The sequence below is a fragment of the Eupeodes corollae genome, chromosome 2 (assembly GCF_945859685.1).
Source record: "Eupeodes corollae chromosome 2, idEupCoro1.1, whole genome shotgun sequence".
Classification (NCBI taxonomy): domain Eukaryota; kingdom Metazoa; phylum Arthropoda; class Insecta; order Diptera; family Syrphidae; genus Eupeodes; species Eupeodes corollae.
This window is the reverse complement of record NC_079148.1, coordinates 7,869,212-7,883,145: the sequence shown is the minus strand read 5'-3', so window position 1 is coordinate 7,883,145 and position 13,934 is coordinate 7,869,212. Positions and strand designations below refer to the sequence as shown.

The 13,934-nt window shown below is 35.1% G+C and overlaps 1 protein-coding gene across 1 annotated transcript; it reads left to right on the top strand.

The window, feature by feature from the left end:
• The first annotated feature begins 6,304 nt into the window (after positions 1-6,304).
• On the top strand, positions 6,305-8,340 carry LOC129947075 (GPI transamidase component PIG-T). The gene is made up of 3 exons (XM_056057508.1): positions 6,305-6,571; positions 6,633-6,966; positions 7,019-8,340. Exons 1-3 carry the CDS (start codon positions 6,409-6,411, stop codon positions 8,268-8,270), a joined length of 1,749 nt encoding a protein of 582 aa, XP_055913483.1. The 5' UTR covers positions 6,305-6,408; the 3' UTR covers positions 8,271-8,340.
• Positions 8,341-13,934: the final 5,594 nt, after the last annotated feature.

Below are 13,934 nucleotides of genomic sequence, written 5' to 3'. Positions count from 1 at the left end.
GATTATAAAACTAATGAAAAATGATAAAAAAAAATATGGCTTGATGACACTAACCATGTCATGTTCACTCAAATTGCCTTAGCAATAACGCCCGGTAAATTTCTTCAAGAAAGTGTGTTTTTTGAGAAGATTTTTGCTTAATTTTCTTTTAAACTATTTATATAAAGCAGGTGACTTTCCATTACTGCAGCACGAATATCCTTTTAATTTTTTACAGTTAGGTAGGGGTCTCAATAGAACACGTTCAAGTCATAGAAAAAAATATTTGCTTTTTTGGACTTAACCCTACTTTTCTTGTATTTCATTTTTTGAGCCTAAAACAAGTTTTGTATTGAATTGATCGCATGGCATACTAACAGCTAGGTATATTAGGGGGGGGCTCTACAACCTCCCTGCTTGAAATCACTATAGGATTTGGTGCGGGTGCGAGTTACGGTATATACAGAGTACTTTTTGCATTTGAGAACTAAAATCAAAGAAGTCCCTAAAAAAAAGCAAGTATGGCAGCACTGAGCAAAAAACAGGGAAGAAATGTCAAAATCAACCATTTTTGCGTGTTTTGTATATGGAAAAGTAAACTTTGAAAACTAATTTAAAATAGAAATCAATGTTTCTTGGCTCTAAAACTGCTATAGTTATTAATTATTTGCACATATCTATCAAATAAAAAAAACGCATGTCGAAATTCGTGCTGCGGTAATTGAAAGTTGAGCCATATAAAGTTCTGAATGGCAGACATTATTTTTTAGGGGTTGTCAATATTTTATACAATCAAAGTTAGTGGAAAAATTGTTGTTTTTGATTTTATAAATGGCTAAAAAGCATTAGTTGAAAAAGTGTAGATCGCCAAATCAGCGGAGATAAGACAATCGTTAGAACTTTACATACAATTTTAAGCCTTTTTTAGATTGAGTATCAATTTACTCATTGCTTTTCTTGGCACTGTGGTCCAATTCCACAAGCGTGAATAATTTGTTTAGCTAGTTTTTGTATTAGTGCAAAACCTAGATAAATCTATGCCTAACTACTTTCTGTCATAAAAACTGACAAATAAATGTGTAAATATCTGTATTTTTAAAACGGTACGTTTTTAAGAAGCTTTTCGCTAATTATTCTTTTTAATTATTTATATAAAGTTTTGAATAACAGCCATAAAGTTAGTATATTAACACTTTCACTTTCTGCAATTAGTGCAATAAGAATTAAGCAGATAATTTTCTCTCTGAGTAAGCTTAACAAGTTTAGGGGTTTAATAGACATTACATTAGAAAAGGATTGTGATGAAATGTCATTTTGATGTTTGCTCATTTTTTATCCTGATTTATAAAGATAGCATAATGGGATGGATTTTCCTGTCACATTAAACTTAAGATAGTAATTTTCCAATGAGTATGACATTTCCCTGACAATAAAGCTAACAGGTATTACCACTTGAATATCACAAGATGGAAAACATTGGGCCTTACCAATAATCAAAATTAAAGCTCACTTAAATATTTAACTGGGTTTTAAATATTTTGGCAATAAACATTTTAATAGTAAAGTTAAGGGCTAACGCCCGGTTAAATTTTATTGATGGAAAACTCAACTATAAACGGACACTTAAATTAAACTCCATGGTTTGCACTTTTCAGGTCATAAGAGTTAAGATTTGTTGTGATTGTGTCTGCTGATTCTTCGTGGCTGAACCTCTCCAACTGGCAACAACGTCAGTTACGCGCTGACTTGCACCACATACAACCTAAAAGAAAAGCAAATTATTTGAGAAAATACAACACTTAAGAAGAAAATTTTCCAATATCAACATTTAAATTTTATTTTAAAACTTAAACCAAATTTCAAAACAACAAAAATGTTTACGAGTGTTAAACTTAGCCAAACATACCTGAAATTGATTGAATAAAAATTTGTTCGACATCTGTGTCGTGCTCCGAATTCTCGACCTTTCCACACATTGTGGAAAGCCAGCAACATCAAAAAACTTTCTTTTCACTGACCGAATTTTCGAGGCCTCACTGGGGAGTTTGATAATTCCCTTGCTCTAAGAAAATTCTTAACACAATTACTAACAGATTGTTGAGAAATATTGTGGCAATCACCTGAAGAAGAACAGCTTTTTGAAACATTGAATATGTATTTCATAATTTTAACTTACCAACATCCTTCTGGTAAGATCCTGCTATCTTTTTTTTTTTTTTTTTTGATTTATTTATTAGTTTAAAAACTCTTAACAATAACATTTTTTACTTAAATCATACTTAATTTTAAGCAATATTATACAGTATTATCTTTTAATAGAGATTTTAATAAAAATTTAAATTTATTTAAGTTTTGCTCAGTCTTTAAGTTACTAGGAAGGCTATTAAAAAGTTGAATGCCTTTATATAGTAGGTTGTTTTGTGTTGCTGCTCTTCTATACAATGGAAGTCTGAAATCACCAGTATTCCTCAGATTGTAAAATGAATTTGTTATATAGTTCACGTTCCGTTGTAAATATGCAGGATACATTTCATTTTTGATTTTAAAAATCATCACAAGCGCATTAAATTTTAGTCTTTGTTCAATATTTAACCATCCGAGGACAGTAAGCATATCATTAATTGGTGTTCTATAATCGCACTTAAGCACTGTTCTCATTGCTCGATTTTGTAATACTTGAAATTTTCTTATATTTTCACTATTTGACATGAATATAATCGAAGAACAGTAATCAAAGTATGGAAGAATCAATGTATTATAGATTGTCACAGCACAATTTAGAGGAATATACCTCCGGATTCTTTTGAAAAAGCCGATTTTTTTGAGATTTTAGCGCACTGATTATAAACATGTTGATTAAATTTGAGTTTATTGTCGATAAAAACCCCGAGATATTTTATTCCATCCACACATTCGATAGGTTGATTATTTATTAGTATGTTGACATTCAAACCACCGTTATTTAAACACATACATTTAGTCTTAGTAACGTTTAATTTTAATTTATTTTTACAAAGCCAGATGTTAATTTTTTCAATTTGATTTTGTATTAAACTTTCACATGATTTTAAATCGTCTCCTACAACGTAAATCAGGGTATCGTCTGCGAATAACGACATTTTAGCATCAGATATAGTTTTAACGATATCGTTTATATATAAAAGAAACAGAATTACACCCAATTTTGATCCTTGAGGCACACCAAGATCAACCTTTACCTTTTCCGAAAATGTTTCATTTATCTTTACTCTTTGGAATCTTTCCGACAGATAACTTTTAAACCATTTCACTTCAACTTCACGAATACCATATTTATTAAGTTTTTCAATTAATATATTTCTGTCTATCGTTTCAAACGCGCGTTTTAAGTCAAGAAAAACACCAATAATAGTTTTACCGCTATCAATTTCTTTTTTCCATTCGTTAATAAGCCAACATATCGACGTTTCGCATGAGTGACCTTTTCTAAAACCCGATTGTTCTAAACACAGTATATTTTCTTTTTCTATATAATTCGTAAGTTGATTACACACAATCTCTTCGAGAATCTTTTCATAAGTCGGAAGCATATTTATAGGTCTCCAGTCTTCTGGATTTTTAGGATTTTGCACTTTTTCGATAGGGATCACAACTGATTCTTTCCAGCTTTCTGGGAATTCACCATTTAAAAGAGACAAATTAATGATTTTTAATAATTTTGGCAAAATTTCATTATTACAATCAAGCACTATTTTGCAATTTAGCCCAAAGCAGTCTTTTTTCTTATTCATAGCTTTGATTGACTGTTCAAGCTCTTGAATGTTGATTAATTTAAATTTAAATTTATTTGTATGGATTAAGATATTATCAGAGTATGGAATTTGTTCTATGCTATTATGAATAGCTTCGACACTTTTTACAAAAAACGAGTTAAACGTGCCGGCAATTTCCATTTCGGTTTTGAGTGATTGATTTTCAATTTTCAACTCTTTTATTACATTTTTATCTGTTTTTAGAATTTGACTCTTCAAAACTTTCCATAACCCTTTCTGATCACCAGCACAGCCGTTTATTTTAGATTCGATGTATGAACATTTTGCCTTAACACATTCGCGTTTATAAACATTTCTAGATATTTTATAAATGTTCCAAGCTTCCAAAGAATTTTCAAATCTAGCCCGTTCATATGACACAATTTTAGATCTTTTTAAATTATATAATTCGGTGTTATACCATTCCACTGAGTTTTCGCGTAATTTAGAAGATTTTGTGATACTAAGCAATGCTGCTTCAATACCTTCTTCAAATTTCTTTGCACAAATATTTAAATCATTTGTTTCGGTTATACTATTGAAGTTTTCACAATTTAAAGCACTCACAAAAGGGTCATGGCTATATTTTTGGTATTTTTTTTGATTTTGATTCGCGTTTTTAACTGAGTTCGTATACAATTTTATACTCAAACTTTCATGATCTGATATTTTCCACTCATCACGAACCGAAACGTCTAGCTTTAATGTATGGTCAGCTAAAACATAGTCTATTAAGGTTTTGGAACTTTGAGTTACTCTTGTAGGTTGGGATACACATTGTTTAAGGCCAGTAAATATCAAAAAATCGTTTGCAAAGTTACATTCATAATTATTTTTTGCTAAAAAATCCACATTAAAGTCACCTAAAAGCACATAGTTTTTTCATTTTCACTTGTGTTATTTAATGTCCATTCTTTTAAGAACTCAAAAAATTCACGTACAGGCATTTTTTCTGATCTATATATTAATATAATGTTCCATGAATCACATCTTACAGATATCTTTATTGACAAAATCCATACCTTTTTTTCAATTGAGAATTGTTTCACTTCCACAGACCTTATTGATTTTTTAACATAAATAGTTACTCCACCTTTATGGCGAGAATTACTTAAACAATTATAAATCTTATAGTCATTCAGGGATACTTCACATTTTTCGATTTCAGGTGTGAGATGAGTTTCAGTTAACATCAAAAAATCAAATTTATTACTTTTTGTAAATTCTTCAATTTGTTCAAAATTTCCGGTGATACCTTGCACATTTAGGAGGGCCCCGCTAAGAAACCTAGGGGGTTTTTCATTTAAAAAGGTATCGATTAGTTGCTAATACTGCACCCGACTTCTCACCCCATCTAACTTTTTGAGATAAACCGGGCAGAAGTAATCCAACGTTTTATGATCAGTATTTAGATTTAAACCGAGTCTCTCGTTTGTTCTTACACAGTTTATACATTTGATAATTTCAGCACTATCGCAGTCTTTCGCGTCATGTTCACCACAGCAGTTACGACAACAAGATTTATTTTTACATTCTTGCGAAATGTGGTTAAAACCCAAACATTTATAACACCTTTTTACTAAAATTGATTCAAATCTCAGCCCTGTCAATACAATTAGCTCACATGAAATTGCACCACCTCTGTTGGTAGACGAGCCGATGTCTTCCCGCAAAAGATCAGTAATGAATCGAGCAGTTGTCTTATCATATCTGGAATTTATTTGTTTTATTTTTTTAAATTAATGCCGGAAAACAAAAATATTTACTTATAGTGCCAATAAAACTCGGTAACGTCATATTTTGTGAATGGTTCAATTTTGTTTTTGTATACTTTTTGCCTCCTTGCTTGCCACATCTTCCAAAATATTTAAATCTTTCATTATTGAATCGTCCGAATTCATTTTAAAACTTAATTTTAAACAAATATTTTTGCAAATTTGTCAATTCAATGCTGTCTTGTTGACAGAGAATGTAGTAAATTTTGTAATAGAAAAATCGTTATAAGCATTCTCACAAGTAAACCGAGTATAAATCAAGTTAATGTATATCAGAAAGTTAAATCCTTCTGTTTCAGAAGGTATCAAGGTTATAGTACATGTTCATCTATTGTTATAGCATCTTTGTCTACATAAGTGTTGTTATAATATTTCAAGTGTAGCAAAATTTTCACATTTCTTCTTTATTTTTAAATTTTATTATTTTGTTAAGTTTTGTTACACCTTCTATTAAAGAATGTAATATAAATTTCCTTTTAATTGTGATTTATGAATTTAAATGCGTTTTTATTTTATAAAGAATTATGAATTACTTCTAACTATCATTTTGAGACTATAGAAAAAAAATGCTGTGTACCAAAAATGTTCTTACTTTTATAGGGTAAAGGACTGTGTACCTATAGACATCGTGTAATGGGGGTCTAGATCTATGCAAGAGCAACAATAACACCTGAATGCTTTCATTTCAATGTGTTCCACAACATCATCCACAAATAACTTCTGTCTTTTTTGACATTTCTTTTGTGTTTCTCTTCCGTCTTTCCCCTCTATAGAAAAATTGTCCTCTTTTTGTCAAGCAGTTTTTAATCAATCAGGCGTAGACCGTAAAATATTTCTAATTTGCACTTCGTACGTAAACAGAAATGTTTTTCGTAAAAATTTGTCTTCTTTTCTACTTAATTCCCTCCTCACTACAACAAAATGAAGTATTCCATGAAGAACTGTTTGTCAAACCCCTGGCCAGTGGTCACGTAAATACATATTTCCAATTTGCGACTCGATGGAAACTTGGAGCCGGTGAAAATTGTAAGTAACTTACGAAAAATACTTACGAATTCTTAATCTTATCGAAACTATTACCCTGAAGTGCACAACACCAACTTCATACCTCGAGCTATCGCTGAAATCCTTTTGCATTTTGATTTGAAAGAGTTGCACATAAGCCTCACGCAAGGCCTATGGCGCTATGAAAGTTGGGGCTATCCTGTGGTAGATGCTCCTCCCGGAGCCGAAGCATGGGCCTGGTTCAGTGGAACAAACCTCACCCAGGCAGACGTTGATACCCAATGGAAAGATCTGGCCAGTACCTTTTCTGGGATTCTATGCTCTTCGTTGAACTTCATTGACAAGACGAACAGTGTCGAACCAAAGTACTCATTCAGACCCCGGTTCGGAGCCACTAAACAGGAAAAGTTTATAAGGTAGTTTTAAATTCATTTGAAAATCAACAAATTACAACTTATTGTCCTATAGATATTCCTCACTGCCCCGTGAAATTGTCTGTACCGAGAATCTGACTCCATGGAAGAAACTTCTGCCTTGCGCCAGCAAAAATGGATTCGTTTCATTACTCAATTCAGGGTTCGTCCATAACACGAATTTTCACTCCCTGGGAATATCGTTGCGCACTTTCTGCGATGACTTTTCCGAAGGTTGTCTCATTGAACTTGTCCAAACTGCAAATCTCGTCTATGATCCCAAACTATTGGGCAGCAATGACTTCTCCCTGCGAAAGATGTTTGGCCAGGGAATGAATGGTGCTTGTCCATTGGCAAGTTCTAGTAAAGTATACGTTGACATGACTAACAACAAGTATACCCTGTCTCCGTCCCCAAATTACAACTTCACGTCACTTCGTGGTGGCAGCTCGGTTACCTTTGGAGTCTACGATGTCCAGAAAGAGACCCCCAATAAATTGTTCAATGTTGCATGGATACTAAAGGACAAAAAAGTGTTGGTTCCCCAATCGCCAGCTCCACCAATTTATGCCCATCGTTACATATTGGGCCATGGTCAGGAAAACGGTCAGATTGTCACCCAAATAACCAACACCCACTGGGAACCCCTGAATATTCTGCTCCAAGAGAACATTCCTTGGTTTGTACCCTCATATATGCACACCCTTAAACTGATGAACGGAGATAAACCCATCGAGCCGACAGAAGTGCACTACATTCCAGGAGTTCAACGCGAACGTCCCTATCATCTTGAAATAGCATTTAGAATTCCAGCAAAATCAAGTGTTCAGGTTTCATTTGACTTTGATTACATATTTTTGAAGTGGCTGGAGTACCCTCCAGACGCCAATCATGGACATTACCTAGGATCAGCTGTGATAACAACACTCCTCCCAATTGGAAGAAACTACACAGCCATTCCAATCGATGGGTTTTTGTTCGCTGATTGCTTCAACGCCAGTCGGTCTTCGTATTTCCTACAGATTCGAACAGAATCATTGATTCTCTCACTTCCGACACCCGATTTCAGTATGCCATACAATGTCATTTGTTTGGCGTGCACAGGAGTGGCATTGGCGTTTGGTCCGATACACAGTGTGGCAACTAAGAAGATTGTCATCGAAAACAAAGATGAGCCACAAACGTTGTTCGGAAAGCTGAAGGCTAAACTTTTTGGTAAGAAGTCCAAGGATCTAAAAGAAGGTAAGGCTGATGCTGCAGATGGAGAAGCAGAATGTCCAGAAGAAATGGAGGAAAAGGCGGAGTAGTTTAAAGCTTTATTAATTTAATTTTTGTTTTGCTTAAATTATAAATTATAATAAAATAAGAAAAATCAAATATTGTTTTAATATAAAGGGTGTCCCAAAATTAACGCAAGATTTGAATTAAATAGAAAACGCCGTTTTCAGTCTTTTGGTAGTTATATTTTTATTGACTCGTAAAGTACATAGGATAGGGTTATGTATGGAATAACACTTCGGACAAATGGCCTCCACGGCTTTGCATGCACATGCGCACTCTTTTGTTGAAATTTTCCATGACCATTCTGCAAAAATGTGGCTGAATTTCGTTGATGCAGCGTTGAATATCCTCCTTTAATGCCCGTGTGGTTGTGGGCTTGTTGAAATAGACTTGTGATTTCAAATAACCCCATAAAAAGAAGTCTAATGGTGTTAAATCACGCGATCTAGGAGGCCAATTTTGATCACCGAAACGAGAGAGTACACGACCTGGAAATGTCTCATGCAGTAATTGAATTGTTTCACGGGCTGTATGAAATGTGGCACCGTCTTGTTGAAACCACATATTGGACACATCAATATCATCCAATTTTGGCAGAAAGAACTGTGTAATCATGTCGCGATATCGAGCACCAGTAACAGTCACTGCTTGACCAGCATCATTTTCAAAAAAATATGGCCCAATTATGCCTCCAGCCCAAAATCCACACCATACAGTCACGCGTTGTGGATGCATTTGTTTTTCGACAATCGCATGTGGGTTCTCCGAACCCCAAATGCGACAATTTTGGCGATTGACAAAGCCATCAAGGTGAAAATGTGCTTCATCGCTTAGGATGATTTTGCTCGAAAAATCAGGGTCCACTTGTTGATGTTCAATAATCCATTCAACGAACTCTCTTCTCTTTCCATGGTCATTAGGCTTTAATTGTTGTGTTAATTGAATTTTGTAAGCATGAAGACACAGATCTTTGGTGAGTATACGCTGTAGAGAGGTTCTTGAAATTTGCAATTCTTCTCCACGACGTCGAATTGAGGTTCCTGGATTGTCAGCAACACTCTCACGGACTGCTTCGACATTCACATTTGAATGGCTTGTTTTTAACGACCAGTGTGTGTGTCCATTTTTAATAACCCTACACTGTTAGCTGTCAAATTGCTTTTTATCATGGTTGCCAACACTTCACTGCACAAATGGCGGCAAATTCAAATCTTGCGTTAATTTTGGGACACCCTTTACAAATGATTTTAGAAGTACCGTTAATACTCTATACGTGTTTTATAAAAAACATTAATTGTCTTTTTAGAAAATACATTTCAATCCTAATTTTTCAGTACTATTATTTATACAAATTCGCTAAAACACCTTTCAACGAGTTATACACTTTAATGTATAGCCATATTACCATTGGCGAGTCGAATGAATATACGTGTGAGTGTGAGAAATTTGTATTACCGTTGGCGAATTGAGAACCGTTGATTGGACTTAAATGTCAAACATTTTTCGAAGATTGATATCACACTATTGTCGTTATCGAATGTTCGTTGATTTGAACGTAATTCTTGTTATTTTTGTATCGAACCTTCATATTGTGGTAATACCAGTCGCCACCTAAAGTGTTTATTCACGGGTACTGCCTCTTGCGAGGAATTGACAAATTCTCCAAGAGTAATTTTTGTCACCAAAAAAGTGCTTTCTCAAATTAGCCGTTCGGAATCGGCAAATAAACTGTAGGTCCCCTCCATACTCGCACACAGGAATGGTTGAGGGTTGTAAGTCACTAGGCCCTGGTTTTCTACGGACTGTTGAGCCACCTAATTTATTTATTTTTATTCATATTGTGTGAGAAAAGGTCGAAGCTTATGTAAAAGAAATGTCGGAAAATAAAACAATGTAAGTACATATGTATATTTCATTTCTTTTATAAAATAAAATACATAAATCAATGCATTTTTATTCAGCTCATTAAAAAAAAAAGGCTGCCTTGAACCAGAACTTACGTTTCTAAAAGGAGTGAGCAAACAAGAAGATAGTGGATAACCGGCGGTGGCGTCTCCTAAAATTAAGGAACAATTATTGAATGACTAAATAAAATATAAATACTACCAAGGAACATTGAAAGTCCTCCTCTTTGGTACCACGTTTCAAGAACTGACTTAAGATAACTGCAGTTCCATACAAAGGAATCATGGGTCTATCCAGGATATAATAATAATAATTACTTACTTACTTACTTAAAGTGGCGCTACAGTCTGGGGCGGACCTGGGCCTCAACCAACAAGCGTCTCCAGCCAGCTCGGTCCCTAGCTAGCTAGGTCCTCTCCCACCAGGGTGCGCCACCTGAGTCGCGGTCTTCCTCTACTGCGCCGTCCCTCGGGATTGGATTCGAAGACCTTCCGGGCTGGAGCGTTGATGTCCACTCGCTCTACATGACCTAGCCATTTAAGCTGTTGGACTTTAATTCTGCTAACTAGGTCAGTGTCGCTGTACAGCCCGTACAGTTCGTCGTTATATCTTTTCCTCCATTCTCCATCTATGCGTACGGGACCGAAAATCACCCGAAGAATTTTTCTCTCGAAGCATCCTTAGGCGCTCTCATCTTTCTTTGACAGGGTCCAGGCCTCCGCGTCATAAATTAGAACCGGGATGATGAGTGTCTTATAGATGGTGATTTTAGATGCTCAAGAGATGACTTTACTTATCAATTGCCTTCTAAGTCCAAATAAGCGGCGATTTGCAAGAGTTATTCTTCGTTTGATTTCAGCGCTGGTGTCGTTGTCTGTGTTAATAGCGGTGCCTAGGTAGACAAAGTCCTTAACTACCTCAAAGTTATAGCTGTCAATGGTGACGTTTTGTCCAAGACGTTGTTCAGTGCCCTTTTTTTATGACAGCATATACTTGATCTTGCCCTCATTGACCACTAAACCCATCTTCTTGGCTCCCGTCGTAATGGTCAAAAAGGATCCACCGACATCACGCTTTGATCTTCCAATTATGTCAATATCATCTGCGTATCCGAGTAATTGGATGGACCTTTGGAAGATTGTGCCTCTAGTGTTGATGGTTGAGTTTTGCACAATTCTTTCCAGAACGATATTGAAGAAGTCGCATGACAGTGTATCGCCTTGTCTAAAACCTTTTTTGACATCAAATTCATCGGTAAGATCTTTTTCGACCTAAGATAGGATAAGTTTGACAGGGATGCCAAAACTAAACATTGCTCTGTAGAGCTCTTCCCTATGGACGCTGTCATACGCGGCTTTAAAATCGATAAATAGATGTTGGGTATCGATTTGAAGCTCCTGGGTTTTTTCCAAGATCTGCCGTAGTGTAAAAATTTGGTCGATTAGACTTTCCTGGTCCACACTGATAAGGACCAATCAGATTTTTGACAAACGACTTCAGACGTTCACATAATACGGCAGAGAATATCTTATATGCAATGTTAAGGAGACTGATGCCTCTGTAGTTGTCGCAGTTTAGAGGGTCTTCTTTTGTATGTATCGGGCAAACTATGCTGAGAATCCACTCATCGGGCATGCTTTCTTCCGACCATATTTTGCGGAATTCGGTTCGTCATCGCCGTTATATAATTTGGAGAAGTGGTCTTTCCATATTCCCAACATAGACTGTGGTTCCACTACGATGTTCCCCCGATCGTCTTTACAGGCTTCGGTTCGTCGCTTGTACCCTTGGGACGTTTTTTTAACTTTTGGTAAAATTTACGAACCTCATTCCTGTTGTGACATCCCTCTATTTCCTCGATCGCACCAGTGTTCCTCTCTCCTCTTCTGCTCGTAAAGCTCACGAGTAGCTCTGGTCCTCCTGTGGAGCACCTTTTTGTATGCCTGTTGTTTCGCTGCGTGTGCTTGCTGGCATTCGTCGTCCAACCAGGGTTACTCTGTGGTGGCCGTGTGAAACCTAGCACTTCAGAGGCGACATCTCTGATGGCTGCAATAACTGTAAAATCATGGTTAAAAATCGCGAAAAAAATAGGGACTAGATCATTTTGTAATTCAATTTGTGAACTTTCACAAATTGTTGTTTTCAATTTATTTAGTAAACTCAACATTTTCATCATGGTGTACTTCAAGAACGAGCAAAGTCTGAAAATTATAAAAATTTACTAAGGAAATTCGTAATCTTTGACCGCTCCGTTAACTTCAATGTTAGCGAATGTTCTCAAAAACTGGATAGCTTAGACGACATTTTGCGTCCTATTTTGCGCGTAAGGATCTTGGTTTACTCTTGTATAAAATCAAGCTGACGCAAGAATTGAAGTCGATGTACCATTTAAAGTGACGTAAGTACGTTCTCCGTTTAAGTCCCTTTGATTTGTAGTCACCTGCTATCAGAGATCTTTTCCGTAAACGAGCACTATATAAAAATATGGAATTGAGCCAGTTCAAGTTGTGAAACCACAAATCAAACGAATTGTACCACTTTCTTGACACATACCCCAACTCACTGTCCATTACATTGACATACTATACATGGACTGCTAGTAGCCAACTTCACGATGGTTCCACTTTTAACGGACAGAACATTAGCGCAAAGAGGTCTATGCGGAAAAATTGTGTAACATTTCCATTTGATACTCACAACCACTGCTGTAGTTCTTGCTACTATAGAAGTATTTTACTATTTTCAGACTATTTGGTTTACAATAAAAACCAAAATTTAAAATATAATGCCCCAATAGCAAATTTTCAGATGTAAGCTTTATAAAAGATAAAGAAGGAAATTCACTCAAGGTAGAAACGGTGAATGCCCTACTAACTGCTAAGGAACTTCTTACAACAATTTCACCAAAAAATGGCAGACATCGAAAACTTTAATCGAGAATAACAAAACATTGTATAAGGCGCCAGTTATAGCTACCATTGGTTTTCATCACTGAAAAGAAACATTGGAAATTTGTTGATAGGTCGTTAATAGCTATCCTTAAACATTTATGTCATTGAAAAAAATTTTCGATGGAAATCCAGCGAAAAAATTTTACTGACAGAAATCTATCGTTGGAATTGTGTGAAATTGGAACACAAATCAGTGGAACGATTCGTTTCACTTTTGAGCTTAAGGTATCAGCTGTTTAGGAAAATGAATTTCCGTCCGTTGTAGAGAAAAATAAATGCGCAATCATACTATTTTTTCTCAAAAAAATTCTTTGTGTGATTTCCGATGGATGATTATATAATTTTCATTTCTAGTCAAAGAGAAACACCGTCAAATTTTATTTCTGGATCGATTTCAACGGTAGCTGTAATTGTTAATGTTTGTAACTGAAAATATGAAACATCGAATTTACAATAATAAATTTAATTTATTCATGAATACTTGGACATGTATGTTGATGTAAAATATAATTTTAACTGTCAATTTCTTATTTAATAAACAAAAAGTGATAAATTTAAATTATTTATTTGTTTTTGGAACATTAACCTTCGCAATAAGCCAATTGACTTCGAATTTGGACATTATTATTTTCAGTTTTTAATTTTGTTCATGGGCCAAGCATGTGTTTGTTGTTTTTTTGTGTTACTCCTCAATTTAAGTAAATACTTCCCAAAATGATAAAAAAAATAATACTCTTGAAATTTTTAAAACGACATCACTGCTCACAGCCAAAAAAAACATGGCATCGTTTGTCTTCAACAAATTATACTAGATGTCAATACTTTCTATGTCAG

Coding starts and splice junctions, on each gene's coding strand:
- LOC129947075 (XM_056057508.1), top strand. CDS start 6,409: ATGTTTTTCGTAAAAATTTGTCTTCTTTTCTACTTAATTCCCTCCTCA. Junction 6,572..6,632: donor ACTTGGAGCCGGTGAAAATT/GTAAGTAACTTA, acceptor ATTACCCTGAAG/TGCACAACACCAACTTCATA. Junction 6,967..7,018: donor AAACAGGAAAAGTTTATAAG/GTAGTTTTAAAT, acceptor ATTGTCCTATAG/ATATTCCTCACTGCCCCGTG.